The sequence below is a fragment of the Hemitrygon akajei genome, chromosome 17 (genome assembly GCF_048418815.1).
Source record: "Hemitrygon akajei chromosome 17, sHemAka1.3, whole genome shotgun sequence".
Classification (NCBI taxonomy): domain Eukaryota; kingdom Metazoa; phylum Chordata; class Chondrichthyes; order Myliobatiformes; family Dasyatidae; genus Hemitrygon; species Hemitrygon akajei.
Window position 1 is genome coordinate 89,509,740 of NC_133140.1, and position 27,641 is coordinate 89,537,380.

General features: G+C 42.6%; 1 protein-coding gene across 1 annotated transcript in view; it reads right to left on the reverse strand.

Annotated features, from left to right (window-relative positions):
- LOC140740496 (rhophilin-2-like) overlaps positions 1-10,330 on the reverse strand; it is an 84,563-nt gene extending 74,233 nt beyond the window's left edge. The window contains exon 1 of the mRNA XM_073069677.1: positions 9,898-10,330. Within this exon, the coding sequence (XP_072925778.1) occupies positions 9,898-9,951 (54 nt within the window). The 5' untranslated portion in view covers positions 9,952-10,330. The remainder of the gene's footprint in view (positions 1-9,897) is intronic.
- Between the last annotated feature and the right edge of the window lie 17,311 nt (positions 10,331-27,641).

Here is a 27,641-nt window from a genome sequence, read left to right on the forward strand (position 1 = left end):
TTTGCCTTCTTGATAGCCTGCTGCACCTGCAAGGCAACCTTTTGTGATTTATGCACAAGTACTCCCAAGTCCTTCTGCGCGGCAGCATGCTGAAATCCTTTACCGCTTAAAGAATAATCTGATCTTCCATTTTCCTTCCAATGTGGATAACCTCACAAATACCAACATTGTACTCCAGTTGCCAGACCCTTGCCCACTCACTGAACCTATCTATATCTCTCTTCAGACTCTCCACATCCTCTGCACAATTTGCTTTTCCATTCAATTTAGTGTCATCAGCAAAATTAGATACACACTGTCCCCTCTTCCAAGTTGTTAATGTATATCAGGAACATTTGCGGGCCCAGCACCGATCCCAACAGCAAACTGCTCACCACTGACTGGCAACCAGAGAAATACCTATGTATCCCAACTCTCTATCCATGCTAATACATCACTCCCAATTCTATGTATCCTTACTTTATGGACAAGTCTTTTATGTGGTACCTTATTGAATGCCTTCTGGAAATCCAAGTAATTAATGTCTATCTGTTCCCCTCTATCCACTGTGCTTGTTATTTCCTCAAAGAACCCCAGGAAGTTTGTCAAAAGGACCTGCCTTTACTGAATCCATGCTACATCTGCCTGATGGATCCATTTCTTTCCAGATGCCTCACTATTTCTTCTTGATAGCTTCAAGCATTTTCCCAACTACAGGTGTTAAACTAAATTACCTGTAGTTACCTGCCTTTTTCCTACATCTCATTTTGAACAGTGGCGTGACATTCGTCATCTTCCAATCAACTGGGATCTGCCCAGAGTCTAGAGAATTTTGGTAAATTATCACCAAAGCCTCAACTATAACCTCTGCCATACCTTTCAGTACCCTGGGATGCACTCCATCAGGACCAGGGGACTTGTCTATCTTAGAACACAGCACAGTACAGGCTCTTTGGCCCACAATGTTGTGCAAATCCTTAAACCCTGCCTCCCATATATCCCCCCCACCTTAAATTCCTCCATATACCTGTCTAGTAGTCTCTTAAATTTCACTAGTGTATCTGCCTCCACCACTGATTCAGGCAGTGCATTCCATGCACCAACCACTCTCTGAGCAAAAAAACCTTCCTCTAATATCCCCCTTGAACTTCCCACCCCTTACCTTAAAGCCATGTCCTCTTGTACTGAGCAGTGGTGCCCTGGGGAAGAGGCGCTGGCTGTCCACTCTATCTATTCCTCTTAATATCTTGTATACCTCTTTCATGTCTCCTCTCATCCTCCTCCTCTCCAAAGAGTAAAGCCCTAGCTTCGTCATAATAATACTCTCTAAACCAGGCAGAGAGTATACCTGGTATGCTTATCTTCAGGCCCCCAAGTTTACCTAGCACTTTCTCTTTAGTGATAGTTATTGTATCAAGGTCCTCGCCTTCCATTGCATCCATAACATCTCTCTGTGGCATGTTAGACATGTCCTCCACCGTGAAGACCAACACAAAATAGTCATTCAAAGCCTCGATCATTTCCTTATTACCCAATATTAATTCCCCTCTCTCGTCCTCCAACAACCTACATTCACTTTGGCCATTCTTTTCCACTTTATATAATTATCAAAACTTTTACCACTTGTTTTTATATTTTGTGATAGTTTATTTTCATAATCTATTTTCACTTTCTTTACTGTTCACATGTGGTTCTTTGTTGCTTTTTAAAGTTTTCCCAACATTCCAGTTTCCTACTACACTTGGTGACTTTGTACACACAAGCTTTTAATTTGACGCCTTCCTTTATTTCCTAATTATCCATGGCCGGCTCTCTCCACCCTTACTGTCCTTGCTTTTAACTGGAATATACTTTTGTTGAGCACTGTGAAAAATCTCTTTGAAAGTCTTCCATAGTTCTTCAACTGTTCCACCATATAGCCTGTGTTCCCAGTCTACCCTATCCAAGTCCTCCCTCATCTGGCTGTAGTCTCCGTTGTTTAAGCGTAATACACTGGTTTTAGATTAGAGTATTATACCTTCCACTTGTATGAGAAACTCAATCATACTGTGATCACTCTTTCCAAGAGGATTCCTAACAAGATCACTAATTTTACCTATCTCATTGCACAGGACCAGATCTAAGATAGCACATTCCCTTGTAGGTTCAGTAACATGCTGTTCAGGAAAGTCATCACGGATGCATTCTGTGAAGTTGTCCTCAAGACTGCCTCGACCAACTTGAATCACCCAATCTATGTGCGAGTTAAAGTCCCCCATGATAACTGCTGTTCCAATCTTACATGCCTCTGATATTTCTCCGTTTATCGCCTATGTCACTGTAATGTTATTATTTGGTGGCCAATAGACAACTCCCACCAGTAGTTTATTTCCCTTTACCATTCCTAATCTCCACCCAGATGGATTCCACATTCTAACCTCAGAGCTTACATCATCTCCCACTATCGCCCTGATCTCATCTTTAATTAAGAGTGCTACCCCACCTCCCTTACCTTCTTACCTATCCTTCTGTCCCAATCCTCTCCACCCTGCAACCACATCTTTGTAATAGCCTATAAACCATATCCCTTTATACTCACATAGGATCAGAAGGTGTCGCATCTCTATAGGTAGAGTTAAGAAATGGCAAGTGTAAAAGGACCCTAATGGCAGTTGTATACAGGCCTCCAAACAGCAGCCAGGATGTGGATTACAAATTATAGCAGGAGATAGAAAAGGCATGTCAGAAAGGTAATGTCATGATCGTTGTTGGGGATTTTAACATGAAAGTGGATTGGGAAAACCAGGTCAGTACTGGACCTCAAGAGAGAATCTGTAGAATGTCTAAGGGATAGCTTTTTAGAACAGCTTGTTGTTGAGCCCACTAGGGGATTGGCTGTGCTGGATTGGGTGTTGTGCAATAATCCGGAGGTGATAAGAGTGTTTATGGTTAAGGAACCCTGAGGGAACAGTGATCACAATATGATCGAGTTCACTTTGAAATTTGAGAAGGAGAAACTAAATTCCAATCTATTGGTATTTCAGTGGAATAAAAGAAATTACAATGGCATGAGAGGGGAACTGGCCAAGGTTGACTGGAAAGAGACACTATCAGGAAGGACACCAAAGCAGCAATGGCTGGAGTTTCTGTGTATTCTGAGGGAAATGCAAGACAGATATATTCCAAATAAGAAGAAATTTTCGAATGTAAGGACAGTACCATGGCCCACAAGTGAAGTCAGAGCCAAAGTAAAAGCAAAAGAGAGAGCATACGAGGAAGCCATAGCCAGTGGGAAGATAGAGGATTAGGAAGCTTTTAAAAACTTTCAGAAGGAAGCTAAGAAGGTCATTAGGAAGGGAAAGCTGAATTATGAAAGGAAGCTGGTAACTAATATCAAAGAAAATACTAAAAGCTTTTTTAAGTATATAAAGGGTAAAAGAGAGTGAGGGTAGATATAGGGCCAATAGAAAATGACACTGGAGATATTGTAATGAGATATGCAGAGATGGCAGAGAAACTGAATGTGTATTTTACATCAGTCTTCACAGTGGAAGACATCTGCAATATATCGGACATTCAAAAGTGTCAGGGAAGTGAAATATGTACAGTGAAAATTACGACTGAGAAGGTGTTCAGGAAGCTTAATGGTCTGAATAAATCTCCTGGACCTGATGGAATGCACACTCAGGTTCTGAAGGAAGTAGCTGGAGTGATTGCGGAGGCATTAACAATGATCTTTCAAGAATCGATAAATTCTGGCATTGTACCGGATGACTGGAAAATTGCAAATGTTACTCCGCTATTTAAGAAGGGTGGGAGGCAGCAGAAAGGAAACTATAGATCTGTTAGCCTTACATCAGCGGTTGGGAAGTTGTTGGAATCGATTATTAGGGATGAGATTACAGAGTACCTGGAGGCACATGACAAGATAGGCCACAGCCAGCATGGTTTCCTGAAAGGAAAATCCTGCCTGACAAACCTACTGCAATTTTTTGAGGCAATTACAAGCAAGCTAGACAAAGGAGATGCTGTAGAAGTGGTGTACTTGGATTTTCAAAAGGCCTTTAACAAGGTGCCACACATGAGGCTGCTTGGCACGATAAAAGTCCATGGAATTACAGGGAAGTTACTAGCATGGGTGGAGCATCGGCTGATCGGCAGAAAACAGAGAGTGGGAATAAAGGGATCCTATTCTGGCTGGCTGCTGGTTACCAGTGGAGTTCTACAGGGGTCGGTGTTGGGACTGCTGCTGTTTACAATGTATGTCAATGATTTTGACTATGGGATTAATGAATTTGTGGCTAAGTTTGCTGATGATACAAAGGTAGGTGGAGGAGCGGGTAGTGTTGAAGAAACAGAGCCTGCAGAGAGACTTAGATAGTTTAGGGGAATGGGCAAAGAAGTGGCAAATGAAATACAATGTTGGAAAGTGTATGATCATGCACTTTGGTGGAAGAACTAAATGGGCAGACTATTATTTAAATGGGGAGGGAATTCAAAATGCAGAGATGCAAAGGGACTTGGGAGTCCCTGTGCGGGATACCGTAAACGTTAACCTGCAGGTTGAGTCGGTGGTGAAGAAGGCCAATGCAATGTTGGCATTCATTTCTAGAGGCATAGAACATAAGAGCAGGCATATGATGTTGAGGCTCTATAAGGCACTCATGAGACCACGCTTGGAGTACTGTGTGCAGTTTTAGCCTCCTTATTTTAGAAAGGATATATTGACATTGGAGAGGATTCAGAGAAGATTCACAAGAATGATTCCAGGAATGAAAGGGTTACTGTGTGAGGAACATCTGGCAGCTCTTGAGCTGTATTCCCTGGAGTTCAGGAGAATGAGGAGAGATCTCATAAAAACATTCCAAATGTTAAAAGGCTGAACAGATTAGATATGGCTAAGTTATTTCCCATGGTAGGGGATTCTGGGACAAGAGGGCACGACTTCAGGATTGAAGGACGTCCATTTAGAACAGAGATGTAGTGAAATTACTTTAGTCAGAGGGTGGTAAATCAGTGGAATTTGTTGCCACAAGTGGCTGTGGAGGCCAAGTCATTGGGTGCATTTAAAGCAGCGATAGATAGGTTCATGATTAGCCAGGGCATCAAAGGGTATGGAGAGAAGGCAGGGGAGTGGGGATGACTGGAAGAATTGGATCAGCCCATGATTGAATGGCGGACCAAACTCTATGGGCCTAATGGCCAACTTCTGCTCCTATATCTTATGGTCTTACACTGATTTGAACCACAAGTTCACTGACCTTGTTCTGAAAACTATGGGCACAGATAAAGCGCCCTTATACTCATTGTGCTTTTAAAATCTAGTAACCTTTGTATCTTTTGCACGACTTTTCTGCACTCCACCCTTGCTTTTCTCATTTTTAACTTACTCTTTTACTTTATCTTTATCCACACTTTTCTCTTTTACTTTATCCGTACTTCTCCACTCTGTTGAATCCACCCCCCTGCTATTTAGTTTAAAGCCCTAGTTATGTGATTTGCTAGGATCCAGATCCCATTATGGTTCAGGTGAAGCCCGTTCCATTAGTACAGTTCCCTCCTTCCCCAATACTTGTGCCAGTTTCCTACAAATTCAAACCCACTTCTCCCACATCAATCCTTGAGCCATGGATTTAGCTCTCTAATCTCCTTCACCCTGTGCCAATTTGCAAGTAGCACTGCAGTAAGCCAGAGATTACCATGTTTTTGGGTTCTGCTTTTTAATTTAGTCCTAAGCTGCTCAAATTCCATCAGCAGAACCTCTTTCCTTGTTCTACCTATGTCGTTGATTCCGACATGGACCACGACAACTGGATCTTTCCCCTCCCTCTGCAAATTCCTCTGCAGGTCAGATAAGATGTCCTGAACCCAGGTATCAGGCAGGGAACACAGTCTTGAAGATGCTCTGTCCTCGTGACAGAGAACTCTGTCTATTCCCCTGACTACACTATCCCCAATTACCACTACATTTCTCTTCTCTCCCCCCTCTAGAATGGCTCCCTGAACCATGGGGCCACAGTTAGGTTGTTCATCCTTCCTACAGTCCCACTCTCATCCACACAGGGAGCAAGAACCTCACACCTGTTGGACGAGCTCAGGGGCTGAGGCTCCTCCAGCTCTGTCTCTTGGATCCCACTACCCACCTCACTCACAGTCACACCCTCTTGTCCCTGATCACAGACCGAATTTGAGGCAGCTAATCTAATGGATGTGACTACCTCCTGAAACAGAGAATCCAGGTAACTCTCCCCCTCCCTGACATGTTTAGATAGATGTTTGCATAGTCGGGGAATTAAAGGTTATGGGGAAAAGGCAGGTAGGTGGAGATGAGTCCAGGGTCAGATCAGCCATGATCTTATTGAATGGCAGAGCAGGCTCAATGGGACAGATGGCCTACTCCTGCTTCTATTTCTTATGTTCTTATGAAATCAAGCCCACATCCACCACTTCCACTGATAGCTTTTCCACACTAACAGGTTCTCTTTAAATATACGTACCACCTTAACATATGACCTCTAATTCCAGACTCACACAACCTCAGTAGAAAAAACCTGTCTATACCCCTCATAACTTGGTAAACATGTATCAAATCTCCCTTATCCTCCAGAGCTCCAGGGAATAAAGTCCTAATCTTTTCAACCTTTCTCTATAACTCAGGTCCTCAAGTCCTGGCAACATCCTTGTAAATTTTCTTTGTATACTAAGTTACAAAAAAATTGATATATTTTTGTAAGTTATAGCAATGATTGAAGTGCTGAAAGGTTAACAGATTTGCTAAATGAAATATATGATGGTGAGGAAATGGGCAGGTCAGTGTTTATTGCATTGCTGATTAAACTGAGAGCAATTAAATGTGAGGTACACTTCACAATTAGTTTGATGAGTCACATTGTGCTACAAATCATGATGAGAGGAAGAAACAACATGAGACCAGAGATTGTGCAAAAGCAGTGTGGCTTCACTGAAGATAGTACAATACGAAATGTAATCTTCATCCTTAGAATGATATGTGTGCGCACCAGAGAGGTCAAGAAAACCCCATTCCTATGCTTCATTGATTACACCAAAGCGTTTGATAAGGTGAGACATGAGGAGCTTATCAAAACCCTGCAGCACTTGGACATTGATGGGGAAAAATAGCAGGATCATAAGAAATTTGTGTTGGGAACAAAGGGAGTTGAAAAATGAGACAAGTGGTTTTGTCCAGATTAAGAGGGGAATCAGACAGGGTTGTGTTCTCTCACCGACCTAGTCAACCTTTATAGCAAAAAGATTCTAAGATAAATTAGCAGAGGATACTGGTGGGGATGACGGCAGAGAAGAGATGGCTGAAGTTTCTGGAATAGTTCACAAGGCGCAGGATAGATACGTCCCACAGAGGAAGAAGTTCTCAAATGGCAGGGGTAGGTAATCATGACTGACAAGGGTAGTTAAGGACTGCGTAAAAGCCAAGGAAAGCACATATAAGTGATCAAAAGTGAGTGGGAAGTTGGATGATTGAGAAGCTTTTAAAATCCAACAAAACAGACAGACAGACATACTTTATTGATCCCAAGGGAAATTGAGTTTTGTTACAGCCACACCAAGAATAGTGAAGAAATATTGCAATATAAAACCATAAATAATTAAATAATAATAAGTTAATCATGCCAAGTGGAAATAAGTCCAGGACCAGCCTACTGGCTCAGGGTGTCTGACACTCCGAGGGAGGAGTTGTAAAGTTTGATGGCCACAGGTAGGACTAACTTCCTATGACGCCCAGTGTTACATCTCGCACTGATGTAAAAAACAGCTAAAAAAAAAGCCCTAAGAAGGGAAAAGGTGAAATATGAGGGCAGACTAGGCAATAATATAATGCGGGATAGTAGACATTTTTTCAGTTATATAAGGAGTAAAAGGGAAGTGAGAGTTAATGTTGGACCACTGGAAAATGATGCCGGTGATTTACTAATGGGAGATTTAAAAAATGGCAGATAAACTTAATGGGTAACTTGCATCAGTCTTCACTGTGGAAGGCAGCAGCAGCATGCCAGAGGTTTATGAGTGTCAGGGAGCAGGAGTGAGTGCCATTGCTATTACAAAGGAAAAAGTGCGAGGCAAACCTAAAGGTCACAAGGTGCTTAAGTCACCTGGACCAGATGGACTACATCCCAGAGTCTTGAGAGAGGTTGCTGAAGAGATAACAGATGCATTGGTCATGATCTTTCAAGAATCACTTGTTTCTGGCATGGTCCTGGAGGAGGACTGGAAAATTGCAAATGTCACTCCACTCTTTAAGAAGGGAGGAAGGCAAAAGAAAGGAAATTATAGACCAGTTAGCCCAACCTCAGTGGTTGGGAAAGTGTTGGAGTCTATTAAGGATGAGTTTTCAGGGTACTTGGAGACTAATGATAAAATAAGTCAAAGTCAGCATGGTTTCTGTAAAGGGAAGTCTTACCTGACAAATCTGTTAAAGTTCTTCAAGATTTTCAGAGGTGTTTGGTAAAGTACCATACATGAGGCTGCTTAACAAGATAAAATCCTATGGCATTACAGGAAAGATATTGGCAAGGATAGTGGAATGCCTGACAGGCAGGAAATTGATTGAGGATAAAAGGGGCCTTTTCTGTTTGGCTGATGGTGACTAGTGGTGTTCCTCAGGGGCCAGTATTGGGACTGCTGCCTTTCACATTGTTTGTCAGTGATTTAGATAATGGTGCTTCTCCCTATAGATACTGCCTGGCCTGCAGCGTTCCACAAGCATTTTGTGTGCATTGCTTGAATTTCCAGCATCTGCAGATTTCCTCGTGTTTGCTAGATAATGGAATTGATAGCTTTGCGGCAAAGTTTGTGGGTGATACAAAGTTAGGTGGAGTGGTAGGTAGTGCTGAGGAAGCAATATGATTGCAGCAGGACTTAGACAAATTGGAAGAATGGGCAAAAACAGTGGCAGATGGAATACAGTGTTGGGAAATGTATGATAATGCATTTTGATAAAAGGAACAATAGTGCAAACTATTATTTAAATGTGCAGAAAGTTCAAACATCAGAGGTGCAGAGGGACTTTGAAGTCCTCCTGTAAGACTCTCAGATTAATTTACAGGTTGGGTCTGGGGTAAAGAAGGCAATAGAATATAAAAACAAGAAGATAATGTTGAGTCTTTATAAGACACTGGTCAGGCCACACTTGGAGTACCGTCGACAGTTTTAGGTACCATATCTCAGAAAGGATGTGTTGCCACTGGAGAGAGTCCAGAGTTCATGAAGATGATTTCAGAAATAAAGGGGTTAACATATGAGGAGTGTTTGGGTGTTTTGAGGCTGTACTCGTTGGAATTTAGAAGAATGTGGGGGGGGGGGGAGAGATCTCATTGAAACCTACAGAATGTTGAAAAGAATAAACAGAGTGGATATGGAGAGATGCTTACTGTGGTGGGGGTATCGAGAACTAGAGGGTACCACCTCAAAATGGAGGTGCGACCCCTTAAGAAGAGAGGTAAGAAGGAAATTTTTTAGTCAGATAGTAGTAAATATATGGAATGCTTTGCCACAGACTACAGTGGACGCCAAGTCCATGGGTATTTTTAAGGCGGAAGTTGATCGTTTCCTGATCGGTCAGGACATCAACGCATACGGCGAGAAGGCAGGAGTATGGGTAGGATCCGGGATCAGCCATAATGGAATGGCAGAACATACTCGATGGGCTGAATGACTTAAATCTGCTACCATGCCTTATGATATTATTTAAAAGACACGGGGAGAGGTACATGGGTAGGAAATAAAGGGATATTGGCCAAACAGGGACAAACGGGAATAGATTAGTGAACACTGGGTGGGCATAGCTTTGTTGGGCCGAAAGGCCTATTTCCGTGCTGTTAGAATGACTAACACCAGGGCCCGGTGAGGGCACCCACTTCTCCTGCCTACTGTCCACCCCCACCTCGTCCCGGCCACACTAACCTTGCGGAAATAGCCGTTCTCCCGCGGGTTTCCGAACCGAACGGAGTCGGTCATCGCGGCTCCCCTAGCCGTTCCTCCACCGAGTCTCCGCTCCCGAGCTTCTCTCTCCTGGCCGGTTCCGTGTCCCGGACACCCGCTCTTCCTCCGTCACTCCGGTGCCGACCTGCCGCTTCTGGGGACTGTGGGTGACAGGTTTAACCGCAGTGCCGCTCCCACCCTGAGCAACAAACCGCACAGCTGCCTCACACCGCCTACGGGCCAGCGGAACAGAGGCTGTGGGTGGGGCCTGAAGGTGTCAGGTGTACAGGCTGCTAGTGAGACGAGGTTGCGGGGGTGCCTGCTGTGTGGAAACCTTGAGTGACGAGTGTGGAGTGGTGAAATTGGGCGTGGGATGGAGGTGTTGGGGACAAAGGGTGACAGGTGTCTGGACATGTCGGGTGTGGAGTCAAGGATGTTGGGTGGTGGGGACAGTCAGTGAAGGGTGTGTGGACTGGTGACATCGGGTGTGGGAATCTTGGGTGACGGGTGTCTGGACTGGTTATGTCGGGTCTGGGGATAGCGGGGGATGCGGACTGGTAATGTCGGGTGTAAGATGTGAGAACTGTGGGTGAAGGGTGTGGGAGAGAGGGTGTTGGAGACTGTGGGTGAAGGGTGTTGCAGTGTCTGTGGTGTGGGGGGGCACCTCTCAGGCACTGAGGTGTGACTGTAAAGGGCAGTCTTCAGGCATTATTTGTCACCTGTTAAATGATCATGAAACCTGTTGGCCGTTTCACTGAACACTCCCCTATCAGCAATCACTCTCTGTGGCTCACCCTGAAAAGTAAACATTGCTTCTGACCACATCAGTTGATTATATTTTCTCGGCCGTTCCCACAGCAACTACTGAAAAGTCTTGGCTCAGCCCCAAGCTCCAGTAACAAGGGATAAAGAGCAGCGGTATGTGCCGGCTGGCATGCCCAACTAACACTCCCAGGGAAAACAAGGAAGCCAGTTTATGGAGAGGTGCTCAGCTGGTGCACCACAGAGCAGGTGTTCAACTGTCCGTGTTAGGTGGAGGGTCCACGTACACATTGGTCTCTCCTGGGGTCAGTCTTGGAGACTGGCACGCTGCCTCATGGCTCAGACCTCAGGTGTGGAGTTTGCATATTCCTGTCACCATGTTGGTTTCCACTGCGGATTCCCATTCCCTCCCACATCCAAATGGTGTGTGGGGTGGGTAGTTAAACCGGCTGCTTTTAATCAGGCCCTCATGTGGATGAGAGGTAGAATCTGGGGAGAGATGAAATATTTTGAGAGGCTATATTTCATTAGGAGTTTGAGGAGATTTGGTATGTCACAAAAGGCTTGCAAATTTCTACAGGTGTACAATGGAGAGCATTCTAACTTGTTGCTTCAACATCTGGTATGTGGGAGGGGTACTGCACAGAATCAGAAAATACTGCAGAAGGCTGTAAACTCAGCCAGCTCCGTCATGGAAACTAGTCCCCCCACCCCCGCCACACCACCCTCCAGCATTGAGGATACCATCAAAATGCAATGCCTCATTAAGGACTCCCGTCACCCAGGACATACTCCCTTCTCATTTCTACCAGCAAGGAGGAGGTTCAGGAGTCTGAAAATCCTCACTCAACATTTCAGGAACAGCTTCTTCCCCTCCACCTTCAGATTGCTGGATGGACAATGAATCTATGAGCACTACTTCACTTTCCTTTTTCTTTTCCTGATCTTTTTTGCACTACTGATTTAGTTTTATATATATAGTGTGTAAATGTGTATGCATGCACTGGAATAATTCCTGCACAGATCAGAGCGGAGCTTGAAAAACCCAGTCTCCATTAAAGAGAGGTACCGTCTTGCAGAGCGGTTATCGTCAGAGTGCTGAGGCTTTGGCTCAACAGACTTTGGTGAGATTAGGCAGAGGCGAGGTAAGTTTACTTCTTATTTAACTCTAGAGAGAATAGGGGTTATCTCTGTAGGGCCAGTGGTCTGTTCTGGGTGTCAGATGTGGGATTTCAAGGAGACTCCCAGCCTCTCCGATGGCCACAGCTGCATCAAGATGCAGCTCCTTAGAGACTGAATTAGGGAAATGGAGCTGCAGCTTGATGACCTTCGATTGTTGGGGAAAGTGAGGAGGTGATAAACGGGAAACTACAGGAGTCAGATTAATGGGTGACTGTCAGGAGAGGGAAGGGAGAATGTCAGATATTGGAGAGCACCCCTGTGGCTGTCCCCCTCCATTTTGAGTACTGTTGGGGGGGAGAGTGGACCTACCTGGGGGAAGAAATAGCAGTTGTGCCTCTGGCACTGAGTCTGGCCCTGTGACTCAGAAGGGTTGGGAACTGAAGAGCATGGCAGCAGTAATAGGGAACTCCATAGTCAGGGTGACAGATAGGCGATTCTGTTGATATGAAAAGGATACACAGATGGTAATTTGCCACCCAGTGCCAGGGTCAGAGATATTTCTGAACTCGTCCACAATATCCTGAAAAGGGAGGGTGAGCAGCCAGAAGTTGTGGTATGTATTGGTACCAGCAACATAGGCAGAAAAAGGGAGGAAGTCCTGAAAACAGAATACACGAAGTTAAGAGCGTAGAACATGGGAATCTAGAGCATATTACAGGCCCTTTGGTCCACAATATTGTGCCAACCATGTAACTGACTTCTCTACAAACTGCCTGTAACTACCTACTGCATAGCCCTCTATTTTTCTAAGCTCCATGTACCTATCAAAGAGTCTATTAAAAGACGTATTTTATCTGCCTCCACCACTATTGCCAGCAGCCCATTCCACGCACCCACCACTCTCTGTGTGAAATACTTACCCCGGCATCCCCTCTGTGCCTACTTCCAAGCAGCTTAAAACTGTGCTGCCTCATGTTAGCCATTTCAGCCCTGGGAAAAAGCCTCTGGCTATCCACACGATCAATGCCTCTCATCATCTTATACACCTCTATCAGGTCACCTCTCATCCTCCGTCACTCCAAGGAGAAAAGGCCAAGTTCACTCAACTTATTCTCATAAGCCATGCTCCCCAATCCAGGCAACATCCTTGTAAATCTCCACTGTACTCTCTCTATAGTATCTACACTGTTCCTGTAGTGAGGTGACCAGAACTAAACACTGTACTCCAAGTGGGGTCTGACCAAGATCTTGTATAGCTGTAGCATTACCTTACAGCTCTTGAAGTCAATCCCATGGTTGATGAACACACCATACACCTCACTTAACAACACTGCCAACCTGTACAGCAGCTTTGAGTGTCCTGTGGTCACAGACCCCAAGATCTCTCTGATTCTCCACACTGCCAAGAGTCTTACCATTAATACTATATTCTGTCTTCCAATTTGACCTGCCAAAATGAACCACTTCACACTTGCCTGGGTTGAACTCTATCTGCCACTTCTCAGCCCAGTTTTGTATTCTATTGATGTCCCGCTGTAACCTCTGACAGCCTTCTAGGCTATCCACAACACCCCCAAACTTTGTGTCATCAACAAACTTACTAACCCACCCTTCTAGTTTCTCATCTAGGTCATTTATAAAAATCACAAAGAGGAGGGGTCCCGGAGCAGATCCCTGCGGAACACCACTGGTCACCGACCTCCATGCAGAATACAAATAATCTACAACCACACTTCGCCTTCTGTGGGCAAGCCAATTCTGGATCCACAAAGCAAGGTCTCCTTGGATCCCATGTTCCTTACTTTCTGAATGAACCTTACATGGGGAACTTTATCAAATGCCTTACTGAAATCCATATACACTACATCCACTGCTCTACCTTCATCAAAGTATTTTGTTACATGCTCAAAGAATTCAAACAGGCTCGTAAGGCACAACCCTGATCAGATTATGTCTCTCCAAATGCTCATAAATCCTGCCTCTCAAGATTTTCTCCAACAAATTGCCCACCACTGACGTAAGAGTCACTGGTCTATAATTTCTTGAGTTATCTGTACTCCCTTTCTTGAACAAGGGAACAACATTTGCAACCTTCCAATCCTCTGGTATTTCTCCCACCCCTATTGATATGCAAAGATCATCATCAGAGGTCCAGCAATCTCCTTCCTCACTTCCCATTGTAGCCTGGGGTATATCTTGGCCTGACTCAGTGACTTAAGCTTTTCAAAAGCTCCAGCACATCCTCTTTCTTAATGTCTATATGCTCATGTATTTTAGTCAGCTGTAAGTCATCACCACAGTTACCAAGGTCTTTTTCCCTGATGAATACTGAAACAAAGTATTCAATAAGTACCTCTACTACCTCCTCCAAGTCCATGCACAAGTTTCCACTATCGCACCTGATTGGTCCTATTCTCACATGGCCCATCCCCTTGCTCTTCACATACTTGTAGAATGCCTTGAAGTTTTCCTTAATCCTGCTCACCAAGGCCTTCTCATGGCCCCTTCTCGCTCTCCTAAATTCATTGTTAAGCTCCTTCCTGGCACCTTGTAATTTTCTAGAACTCTAACAATAAAGTTTCTTGAAACTTTCGTAAGCTTTTTTCTTCTTCTTAACTAGATTTTCCACATCCACAACCATGTACACCATGGTTCATTAACTCTACCATCCTTTCCCTGCCTCAATGGAACATACCTATGCAGACGCCATGCAATTGTTCCCTGAACATTTGCCACATTTCTGCTGTGCATTTCGCTGAGAACTTTTCCCACCTTATGCTCCCAAGTTCCTGCCAAATAGCATCATATTTCCCCCCACCCCAATTAAATGTTTTCCCAAATTGTCTGTTCCTATCCTTCTCCAGTGGTAAAGGAGATAGAGCTGTGATCACTATCTCCAAAATGCTCTCCCACGAGAGACCTGACCCCTGACCAGGTTCATTTCCCAATACCAGGACAAGTAAAGCTTTTCCTCTAGTTGGCTTATCTACATATTGCATCAGGGAACCTTCCTGAACACACCTAACATAGAAAATAGGTGCAGGAGTAGGCCATTCGGCCCTTCGAGCCTGCACCGCCATTCAGTATGATCATGGCTGATCATCCAACTCAGAACCCTGTACCTGCTTTCTCTCCATACCACCTGATCCCTTTAGCCACAAGGGCCATATCTAACTTCCTCTTAAATATAGCCAATGAACTGGCCTCAACTGTTTCCTGTGGCAGAGGATTCCACAGATTCACCACTCTCTGTGTGAAGAAGTTTTTCCTCATCTCGGTCCTAAAAGGCTTCCCCTTTATCCTTAAACTGTGACCCCTCGTTCTGGACTTTCCCAACATCGGAAACAATCTTCCTGCATCCAGCCTGTCCAATCCCTTTAGAATTTTATACATTTCAATAAGATCCCCCCTCAATCTTCCCTAACAAACTCCATCCCATCTAAACCCCTTGCTCTAAGGAAGGATTTAGGAAGGAAGCTGAGAAGCAGGACCTCAAGGGTAGTAATCTGGGGACTGCTACCTGTGTCAGGCAATAGTGAGAATCGGAACAGAATAAATGTGTGGCTGAAGAATTGGAGCGAGGGCAGGAATTCAGATTTCTGGATAATTGGGACCCCTTGTGGGGCAGGTGGGACCTGTGCTAAAGGGATGGGTTGCATTTGAATCTGAGGGGGACATATGTCCTTGCAGGCAAGTTTGCTGGAACTTATGATGAGTAATATGAATGTAAGGGGAGGACAAGCTGATGAATGGATACAAATGCAGACAGAGCAGAGTTAAATTGTACCACAGCGGCAAAATTCAAAAAGGCGAAGAATGCAGGACTAAAGAGGCTGTATTTAAATGTGTGTAGCATTCAGAATAAGGTGGACAAACTCGTGGCGCAAGTAGAGATTGGCCTGTATGACGTTGTGGGCATCACTGAGTCATGGCTGAAAGAAGGTCATAGTTGAGAGCTTAACATCGCAAGGATATATTTTATATCGCAAGGGCAGGCAGGAAGGCATAGGCAGTGATGTGGCTCTGTTGGTAAGAGATGGAATTACTGTACATCTTTAGAAAGAAATGACATGAGGTTCCGGTGATGTCATCGTCCAGAATGGCAACTTAAGTCAATAGCTCCTCTGGAAAAATACATATTTTGCCCCGTTAATCCATCAAATATAAGATCTTTTGAAAATATCTGAATTGATAAGGGGGGCAAGAATGGGGGGAAAAGAATGGAGATTAAAAAAAGCATCACTGTGGAGCCTGTGGACGAGAGGGGTGCAGTGAGCAGCTCTCCTACCTGAACGTGTGGTAGCAAGACTGACGATGGGCCTCATTCAGGCAAAGCGGCAAATATTATAAAAATTCTGGAAAAGATATGGGATTCCAAAAAGATATAAAAGAGCAACTAAATGATATCAAGTCAGAACTCGCCAACGTCAATCAAAAAATAGCGGTGGCAGAGACACTAATTGAGAAGGTGGAAGATTGCATGCAAAACGTGGAACGGATGCTAAATAAGACAATAAAAATATTAAATCAACAAGAAAGTAAACTGCTTGACCAGGAGGAAAGATCACGGCAGAAAAATATCAAGATATACAATGTTCTCGAAGGAGTGGAGGGTTTGTCAATGATGGAGTTTGTACGAAAGTTGCTGCAGGACGCACTGGAAATTCCTTCAACTATGGAGCTTGAAATTGAGAGGGCGTATCATGCACTCTCCCTGTGGCCCACTGAAGACAGAGAAGATAAGCCACACTCAATAGTAATTAGATTCCTTTGATACAATACCAACGCAGAGATTCTATGAAGGGCCTGGGGAAAGAAGAGGTTGTTTTTGGATGGGAAATGAATATATTTTGATCAAGATTACCCCCGGCGGTCCTGCAGAAACATAAAGAATACTCTGAAGTAAAGCGAATATTAAAGCAAGATTAGATTCCAGACTCCATACCCTGCTAAACTGTAAGTGTTTTATGAAGATGGGATCCAACTATATCAGACAGTGGAAGAGGTGACTACAGACATGAAGGCCAGAGGGTTGCCCGTCAGTGGGATCAAACTGAGGGAAAGCCTGGCTGAGCAGTAATCCCGCTCTGCTTGGGGAATAGTGAGAGAATCGAGAAAGCAGGGGATGGGAGGAGGGCGAGAGAAGTATATCAGGAAGAGTCTGTGAGTTTTCCGAAGACAGCCCTCACCCCCTCCAGAAGAGCCATAAGATTTGGCTAAATAGAGGCAGGTTCGGTATTGTCATTTAAAGTAAAATTGGATAGGTATATGGACAGGAAAGGGATGGAGGGTTATGGGCTGACTGTAGGCCAGTGGGACTAGGTGAGTGTAAGCGTTGGCACGGACTAGAAGGGCCGAGATGGCCTGTTTCCATGCTATAATTGTTATATGGTTATATGGTTAAATTTTAAAATGTTGATAAGCTAAATGGAAGCAAAAATAGATGGTGCTATACCTTTCTGAAGAAATACTTATTATAATATGGATTTTATATTACTCAATTATTCTTTTTTATTCACTCCTTTTTCCCCACCTATATATATATATATATATATATATATATATATATATGGGAAGAATACACAGGGAAATCTTTTCTGTGTAATTTACATAGATTTGTTCACTTACTTTTATGGGTACAGCAATGGGGGCCCTGAACTCACAGGTAGGAGGGGTTATCCCCCACAGCTAGACGTTTCCTCTAGCTCACCCCAGGTCACCTACCAGAGACCTCATCCTTGGAATTACACCTTCGTTGCCTTTTTATTATTTGTGTTTCTTGGTTCCTATTTGTTCAGGGAATAGATCGATTAAGTTTTATTCTGCTAATTTCAATGATATATTGACAGATAAATATACATGGCTAAGGACAAAGTAAAGATCATTTCTTTTAATGTCAATGGGCTGTTAAATCAAATCAAATGCAGTAAAATTCTATCCAGAATGAAAAAAGAACAAGCCCATGTAGTATATTTACAGGAAACTCACTTAAGTGATAATGAGCATGGAAAACTAAAGAGAATGGGCTTCACTAATTTGTTTTTCTCCTCATAAATCAGGACATAGGAGAGGAATTGCTATTCTTATCTCAAGCAATCTAAATTTTGAAAAAGTATTCGAAATGGGAGATAACGGGGCAGATATATTCTGGAAAGGGGGAATATAGACAGAAATTCAGTTACTCTATTGAATATATATGCACCCCCGGGAAGTGATATTCGTTTCTTTCAGAAAATTACTAATATAATGGTAATGGAAATAGAAAGTCTCTTGATATGTGGGAGAGACTTAATTTACAATTACAACCAAGTCAGACTCTTCCAATAGAAAAACTTATCAAACAAAATCCTTACATGAGAAAGTCAATACACTTTTTGAGGATGTTGGTCTAATTGATATATGGAGGGACCTTTTCTCCAACAGAAGGGATTACATTCATTATTCTGCCCCCCATTCTGTATATACAAGAATAGACTATTTCATAACATTTGGAAAAGACAAAGACAAAATAAACACCTGTGGAATTGGGACAAAAGATGTAAGTGACCATGCACCTATATATTTATTTGTTGATTTTTGACCTACAACCAAGAATACTATTTGGAAACTAATTTCAAGTCTACTCAATGATCCCTACTTTAAGGAACAAATTAAAAAAGAAATTGGTCTTTACTTAGAATTCAATGATAATGGAGAGGTTTCACCTCCCATTCTATGGGATACTCTGAAGGCTGTTTTAAGAAGGAAAATTATAGCGATATCTTCATATAAGGAATAAAACATTTGAGGAGTTACAAAATAGGCTGAAGGAACTGGGAAAAAAACACAAATTGAATTTGGCACAGGATACATTAGAGGAAATTTAAATTAATAGTTTGGCTACGCAAGAAATCAGGAAAAATTTAATGTTTCTGAAACAGAGATATTATGAAAGTGGATCTAAGTCTATGAAAATACTGGTGTGGACAATGGGGGGAAAAGATAGCAGAAAATACAATTCATAGAATTAGGGATCCAAGGACAAGCCGCTGTTACTTCCATATAACTATTAGTCCTCCAAGAGAAATTTGATGCACCATCAATAACTCTCTGCGACGTGAGGCAAGATATAGGCTTTTATTGGCTGGAAGAAAGAATAAGCAGCAATTGACCACCACACTGCATCCTGGAGACTGAGACCGGGGCGGTGTCTCCAATCGCCTTTTACCGGGGTCCGTGGGAGGAGCCACGGTCAGTGGGAGGAGCCACAGGAGCAGTCAGCGGGGGGGGGGGGGGGGGGGCGTGTCCAGACAGGTATATGTAGTTCACCACAAAATTGTAAGTAGGTATCCCTGGGCATGGCAAACAGAGTCTTTCAAATATTTGGGCATCATTATGCCAAAAGGTTTGGCAAAATTATCAGATTGCAATTATCAGCCTATATATAAAAAATTAAGGAATCTAATTACTTTTTTTAGTCTCAGTTCAAGGATTGAATCTATTAAATTGAATATACTGCCTAGACTATTATATTTCTTTCAGACATTATCAATAGAGATTAATTAAAATCAATTCAATGAATGGAACAAAATATTATCAAGATATATTTGGCAAGGTAAAAGGCCTAGAGTTTGTCTCAAAACTTTGCAATTAGCCAAGGAAAAGGAGGGATGGGGCCTACCTTCTCTTGGAGATTATTATTTTGCAGCACAGTTGAGAGCTGTGATATGTTCGTGCAACCCATCATATGACGCTTAATGGAAAAACATTGAGGAGGGGATACTTCCCATCCCCGTACAGGCAATTTTGGAGGATAACAACCTGCAAAGGTACATAAATACTATTGATATCCCATGAGTGAAATGGACTCTTAAAATATGGAAAACTATTATAAAAGAATATAAATTAGAGGGAGATATTGCAACTCTTAAATGGTGTGCATATGACTTGGATTTTACACAGAATAAACTGGATGCTAGATTTAAGGACTGGACAGCTAAAGGAATAACAGTTCTTTGCAATACAATGTCAGAAGGAACACTGTTCAGTTTTGAAATGCTTAAAGAGAAACACTTCTCAGAAAAACAAGAGTTTTATCAGTATTTACAGATGCAACAATATGTTAATAGGATGGTTAAAAATGTAACCAAGGCAAGAACATGTTTGATAGAGCTATTTAGAAAAGCATATAATTCAGATAACTGTGGTAGAATCATTTCAAGTGTGTATAAGAGTTTGTCAAATCTTAAAACACATTCAACTTCATACATTAAAACAAAATGGGAGAAGGAAAGAGAGATAATTATATCTGAGGAAGAATGGACAATAATATGGAGGTGTCAATGGAAGTGTACCAGTTCACAGAAATGGAGGGAGTTCAGATGGAAAAACTTGATAAGATTTTTATAATACCCTCTCAGAAATCCCATTATGATAGTAACCTCCCTGTTTGCTGGAGAAATTATGGAAATCAAAATGCAAACCATTATCATATTTTCTGGGAATGCCCCGTTATCAAAGACTATTGGAGTGGGATACACAATGCCCTACAAGACATCCATAATGTGAAATACCCTTAGAAAGTAAGACCATATATTTTGGGTGTATACCTCAAGAATGGTTGAAAAGAGATAAATATTTAATGAATATAATGCTGGTGGCTGGTAAAAAGGCTCTTACTAGGAAATGGTTATCACAGGACTTTAAATGCATGGATGGAAGTTACAATGGACATTTACAAAATGGAGAAGATAACAGCATCTGTTAATCATAAGTTGGAACAATTTGATTCATACTGGGAAAAATGGTTTAACTACATAATGCCTCATAGGCCTGACCTTATCCTCACAAATCAATGAATCTGTTGTAAAAAAAAAGATCACTCCCTACTTGTACATAGTTTTCTCCTTTCGCTTATTCTTTCTTTCCTCTCTTTTCTATAAATATTATGTGGAGATTTGTGGCATATATGACAATATGATATGTAAAATATCTGAAATACATCTTATGGAAATGTTTGTTTGATGATGATCTTCAATAAAAAATAAATTACAAAAAAAAAAGAAAGAGGTGACATCGGATCAGAGAATGCCGCATCTTTGTGGGTGGAGTTAAGAAATTGCAACGGTGGAAAAAAAACATTATGGGAATCATATACAGGCCTCCAAATAGCAGCCAAGATGTGGGGTTGAGATTGCAAAGGGAGCTGGAAAAGGCATGTAATAAGGGTAATGTCACAATTGTAATAGGGGACTTCAAACTGTGAAGGGATTGGAAAAATCAGGTTGGTGTCAGATCGCGAGAGAGGGAATTTGTTCAATGCCTATGAGATGGCTTTTTAGGGCAGCTTTTGCTTGAGCCTACTCAGGAAAGGCTATCTTAGATTGAGTGTTGTGTAATCAGATTTTATTAGGGAGCTGAACTGCAAGGAATCCTTAGGAATCAGAATCGGGTTTATTATCACCGGCATGTGATGTGAAATTTGTTAACTTAGTAGCAGTGGTTCAATGCAATACATAATATAGAAGAAAAAAATAAAATAATAGTAATAAATAAATAAGTAAATCTTATTAAGTATGCTTTATACAGTATATGTATATTGAATAGATTAAAAATCATGCAAAAAACAGAAATACTATATATTTTTTTAAATAGTGAGGAAGTGTCGAAGGGTTCAATGTCCATTTAGGAATTGGATGGCAGAGGGGAAGAAGCTGTTCCTGAATCACTGAGTGTGTGCCTTCAGGCTTCTGTACCTCCTACCTGATGGTAACAATGAAAAAAGGGCATGCCCTGGGTGCTGGAGGTCCTTAATAATGGACACTGCCTTTTTGAGACACTGCTCCTTGAAGTGTCCTGGGTACTTTGTAGGGTAGTACCCAAGATGGAACTGACAAAATTTACAATCCTCTGTTGCTTCTTTCGGTCCTGTGAAGTAGCCCCCCCCCCCCCCCCCCGATACCAGACGGTGATGCAGCCTGTCAGAATGCTCTCCACACTACATCTATAGATGTTTTTGAGTTTATTTGCTAACATACCAAATCTCTTCAAACTCCTAATAAACTATAGCCACTGTCTTGCCTTCATTATAACTGCATCAATATGTTTGGACCAGGTTAGATCCTCAGAGATCTTGACACCCAGGAACTTGAAAATGCTCACTCTTCACTTCTGATCCCTCTATGAGGATTGGTATGTGTTCCTTCGTCTTACCCTTCTGGAAATCCACAATCTGCTCTTTCATCTTACTGACGTTGAGTGCCAGGTTGTTGCTGCGGCACCACTCTAGTTGACATATCTCACTCCTGTAAGCGCTTTCATCACATCCTGAGATTCTACCAACAACGGTTGTATCGTCAGCAAATTTATAGATGGTATTTGAGCTATGCCTAACCACGCAGTCATGGGTAAATAGATAGTAGAGCAGTGGGCTAAGCACACACCCCTGAAATGCACCAATGTTGATCGTTAGTGAGGAGGAGTTGTTATCACCAAACCGCACAGACTGTGGTCTTCCAGTTAGGAAGTCGAGGATCGAATTGCAGAGGGAGGTACAGATGCCCAGGTTCTGCAACTTCTCAATCAGGATTGTGGGAATGATGGTATTAAATGCTGAGCTATAGTCGATGAACAGCATCCTGACACAGGCGTTTGTGTTGCTAAGGTAATCTAAAGCCACATAGAGAGCCATTGAGATTGCATGTGCCATTGAGATTGCATGTGCCATTGACCTATTGTGGTGATAAGCCAATTGCAACAGGTCCAGGTCCTTGCTGAGGCAGAAGTTCAGTCTAATCACGAGCAACCTCTCAAAGCATTTCATCACTGTCAATGTGAGTGCTACCGGGCAATAGTCATTAAGGCAGCTCATGTTATTCTTCTTAGGCACAGGTATAATTGTTGCCTTCATACTGCAGTTTGAGAAAGATAAGTCAAATGAATTACAGAAGCATGAGAGAGGAGCTTGCCCAAGTGGATTGGAGGGGGATGCTGGCAAGGATAATGGCAGAGCAGAAGTGGTTGAAGTTTCTAGGAATAGTTCACAAGGCTCAGGATAAATATGTTGCACAGAAGTAGTTCTCAAATTACAAAATCTCCAGCGTCATTTTCTATTCGTCCTATATCTACCCTCACTCTCTTGTACCCTTTATATACTTAAAAAAGCTTTTAGTATCTTTTATATTAGTCACCAGCTTCCTTTCATAATTCAGCTTTCCCTTCCTAATGACCTTCTTAGTTTCCTTCTGGAAGTTTAAAAGCCTCCCAATCCTCTACCTTCCCACTGGCTTTGGCTTCCTTGTATGCCCTCTCTTTTGCTTTTACTTTGGCTCTGACTTCACTTGTGAGCCACGGTACTGTCCTTCCTTTTGAAAATTTCTTCTTACTGAGAATATATCTGTCTTGCACTTCCCTCATAATGCACAGAAACTCCAGCCATTGCTGCTCTGCTGTCCTTCCTGATAGTGTCTTTTTTCAGTCAACCTTGGCCAGTTCCCCTCTCATGCCATTGAAATTTCTTTTATTCCACTGAAATACCAATAGATTGGAATTTAGTTTCTCCTTCTCAAATTTCAAAGTGAACTCGATCGTATTGTGATCACTGTTCCCTCAGGGTTCCTTAACCATAAACACTCTTATCACCTCCGGATTATTGCACAACACCCAATCCAGCACAGCCAATCCCCTAGTGGGCTCAACAACATGCTGTTCTAAAAAGCCATCCCTTAGACATTCTACAAATTCTCTCTTGAGGTCCAGTACTGACCTGGTTTTCCCAATCCACTTTCATGTTAAAATCCCCAACAATGATCATGACATTACCTTTCTGACATGCCTTTTCTATCTCCTGCTATAATTTATAATCCACATCCTGGCTGCTGTTTGGAGGCCTGTATACAACTGCCATTAGGGTCCTTTTACCCTTGCCATTTCTTAACTCAACCCATAGAAACTCTCCAACTTCCAATCCTATGTCATCCATTTCTAATGATTTAATATTAATCCTTTTACACAGGGCCATACCACCCCCCTCTGCCTACTATCTTTCCAATACACCGTATATCCTTGGACATTCAGCTCCCAATGGCAGCCAACCTTTAACCAAGTTTCAGAGATGGCCACAACATCATCTCTGACCAATCTGTAGCTGAATTTCAAGATCGTCCATTTTATTTCTTATGCTGGGTGCATTCAAATATAACATTTTCAGTCCAGTATTTGTCACTTTCTGTTTTAACTGCACCATGCCTCTATTGTCCTGTAACTCATCCCACTGGCTGTGATTATGCCTCATCTCCTGCCTGTCCTTCCTATCATCTCTGTTGCATGCTGCCTTTGATTTATTTCTGTTCCCCCTTCCTGAGCCCTATCACTCCGGTTCCCATCCCCTGCCAAATTACGGTAGTTTAAACCCTAACAGCTGTATTAAACCTGCCTGCTAGGATATTGGACTCCTGTGAGTGCATACTCTAATCACAGCTGACAAAAAGCTTGTGCCCACCCTGGGCACCTAGCCAGGAGGTGTCCTAATCCCCTGACCTCAGTGATGTGTTTTCCACCCCCCCCCCCCCCCCCCCACCACCATACTCCAAGGGCTGGTGCTGTCTCCAGATGCAGTTCAGGTCCCAGTAGCACGATGTGGGGGCGTCCAACCAGTCCGTGGCAAAGCCCAGGATCACTTCCCTCAGAGGCCGCTGGGCCCCAATGTTCTCGGAGATGTTATTGAAATTCTGCGATTAATGGAAGGGACTGTAGTTCATATTTGCCTCTTTCAGTTTAGTTTCTCTTCTGTTTTTATGGGAATGGAACCCGCTCTCAGGGCCTCACAACCATCCAAGAATGCTGTCCAGAAGATGAGTGCTCTTTCAGGGCTCTGGGGACATATGGATTCTAGGCCAGTGCCCCTGGCTGGTTGGAGAGCTGCGCTTGCTTTTTTAGTTCCGACTCTCCTGTGTGCAGAGATTGGAAAAAGCGAAGCAACAGACTTTTAACATCATAAATCAGCGAGTTGTCTGTTATATCTCCCCTCTCACCGTGAAACGGGGACACCTCTTTTTCCCTTATTAGGGAGAGGGGGAGCCTGTAGTAGGTTGAATTACCAGGTGAACAAGTAATTTTTGGTATACTGCGAGTCTGGGTCTTTATTGATGCTTTGCTGCATGCTTGAGTGCTCGCTGGAGGGTGCTGATGCTATTCTGCTGGTGGGGGGAATCATTGCCTTGCTGTTGCTTGTGTGGGAGGAGCTGGGGGGGGACATTAGGTTCTAATATTTTAACAGTCATTCAGTCTTTGGGGCACTTCTCTGTTTTCGTGGATGTCTGCGAAGAAAAATAATTTCAGAATGTATATTGTATACATTTCTCTGACATTAAATGTACCTATTGAATTATTCAGTGTTCTTGCCCATTCTTTCTTGGGTGATCTGTTAGTTTTTGTGCGGGGTGGGGTTTGGGGTTTGTGAGTTTTGTTTCTTTTTCTTTGAGTTTTGTATCTCACAGTTGTATTCTGCATACATACTTTGATAATAAAATGAACCTTTGACCTTTGAGACAGAATGTAATACAATACAGGCCTTTTACATTGGCCCAGCAGCAGAACCAGGAGATCCTGATCTATCCTCAGCAATTGTGCTGCACCAACAAACAGGAGTACAGGACTGAAGAACAACACAGAGCAGCTCCTGTAATCTCACATTTCATGTTCATGGAATAAGGATAACTCCAGGCCACAGAAGTTACCCATTCTGGGAATCCAAAAAAACAGTTTCAAAACTTTCTGGTGTGCACGAGGAAGGAGAACTACTGCATCGGCAGTCAAAGTTCAAAATAAATTTATTATCAAAGTACATACATGTCACTGTGTATGATCATGAGATTCATTTTCTTGTGGCATTCACAGTAATAGAATCAATGAAAGACCACAACCAATGTGTAAAAAAACAAAAACAACAACAAGCTGTTTAAATATAACCATATAACAATTACAACATGGAAACAGGCCATCTCAGCCCTTCTAGTCCATGCCGAATGCTTACTCTCACCTAGTCGTACTGACCCGCACTCAGCCCATAACCCTCCATTCCTTTCCTGTCCATATACCTATCCAATTTTGCTTTAAATGACAATACCGAACCTGCCTCTACCACTTCTACTGGAAGCTCATTCCACACAGCTACCACTCTCTGAGTAAAGAAATTCCCCCTCATGTTACCCTTAAAGTACTTTTGCCCCCTAAGTCTCAACTCATGTCCTCTTGTTTGAATCTCCCCTACTCTCAATGGAAAAAGCCTATCCACATCAACTCTCTATCCCCCTCATAATTTTAAATACCTCTATCAAGTCCCCCCTCAACCTTCTACACTCCAAAGAATAAAGACCTAACTTGTTCAATCTTTCCCTGTAACTTAGGTGCTGAAACCCAGATAACGTTCTAGTAAATCTTCTCTGTACTCTCTCTATTTTGTTGACATCTTTCCTATAATTCAGTGACCAGAACTGTACACAATCCTCCAAATTCGGCCTTACCAATGCTTTGTACAATTTTAACTTTACATCCCAACTCCTATACTCAATGCTCTGATTTATAAAGGCCAACATACCAAAAGCTTTCTTCACCACCCTATCCACATGAGATTCCATCTTCAGGGAACTAACTATGTACCATTATTCCTAGATCACTCTGTTCTACTGCATTCTTCAATGCCCTACCATTTACCATGCATGTCCTATTAGGATTATTCCTACCAAAATGTAGCACCTCACACTTATCAGCATTAAACTCCATCTGCCATCGCTCAGCCCACTCTTCTAACCGCTCTAAATGTCTCTGCAAACTTTGAAAACCTACTTCATTATCCACAACGCCACCTACCTTAGTATCATCTGCATACTTACTAATCCAACTTATCACCCCATCATCCAGATCATTAATGTATATAACAAACAACATTGGACCCAGTACAGATCCCTGAGGCACACCACTAGTCACCAGCCTCCAACCTGACAAACAGTTATCCACCACTACTCTCTGGCATATCCCATTCAGCCACTGTTGAATCCATTTTACTACTTCAATATTAATACCTAACGATTGAACCTTCCTAACTAACCTTCCGTGTGGAACCTTGTCAAAGGCCTTACTGAAGTCCATATAGACAACATCCACTGCTTTACCCTCATCAACTTTCCTAGTAACCTCTTCAAAAAATTCAATAAGATTTGTCAAACATGACCTTCCACACACAAATCCATGTTGACTGTTCTAAATCAGACCCTGTCTATCCAGATAATTATATATACCATTTCTAAGAATACTTTCCATTAATTTACCCACACTGACGTCAAACTGACAGGCCTATAATTGCTAGGTTTACTCTTAGAACCCTTTTTAAACAATGGAACCACATGAGCAATACGCCAATCCTCCGGCACCATCCCTGTTTCTAATGACATTTGAAATATTTCTGTCAGAGCCCATGCTATTTCTACACTAACTTCCCTCAAGGTCCTAGGGATATCCTGTCAGGACCCAGAAAATTATCCACTTTTACATTCCTTAAAAGCGCCAGTACTTCCTCCTCTTTAATCATCATAGTTTCCATAACTTCCCTACTTGTTTCCCTTACCTTACACAATTCAATATCCTTCTCCTTAGTGAATACCGAAGAAGTACAAATAAATACAATATAGACAAAAGACAATAGGCAATAGACAATAGGTGCAGAAGTAGACCATTCGGCCCTTCGAGCCTGCACCGCCATTTTGAGATCATGGCTGATCAATTCCTATCAATACCCGGTTCCTGCCTTGTCCTCATATCCCTTGATTCCCCTATCCATAAGATACCTATCTAGCTCCTTCTTGAAA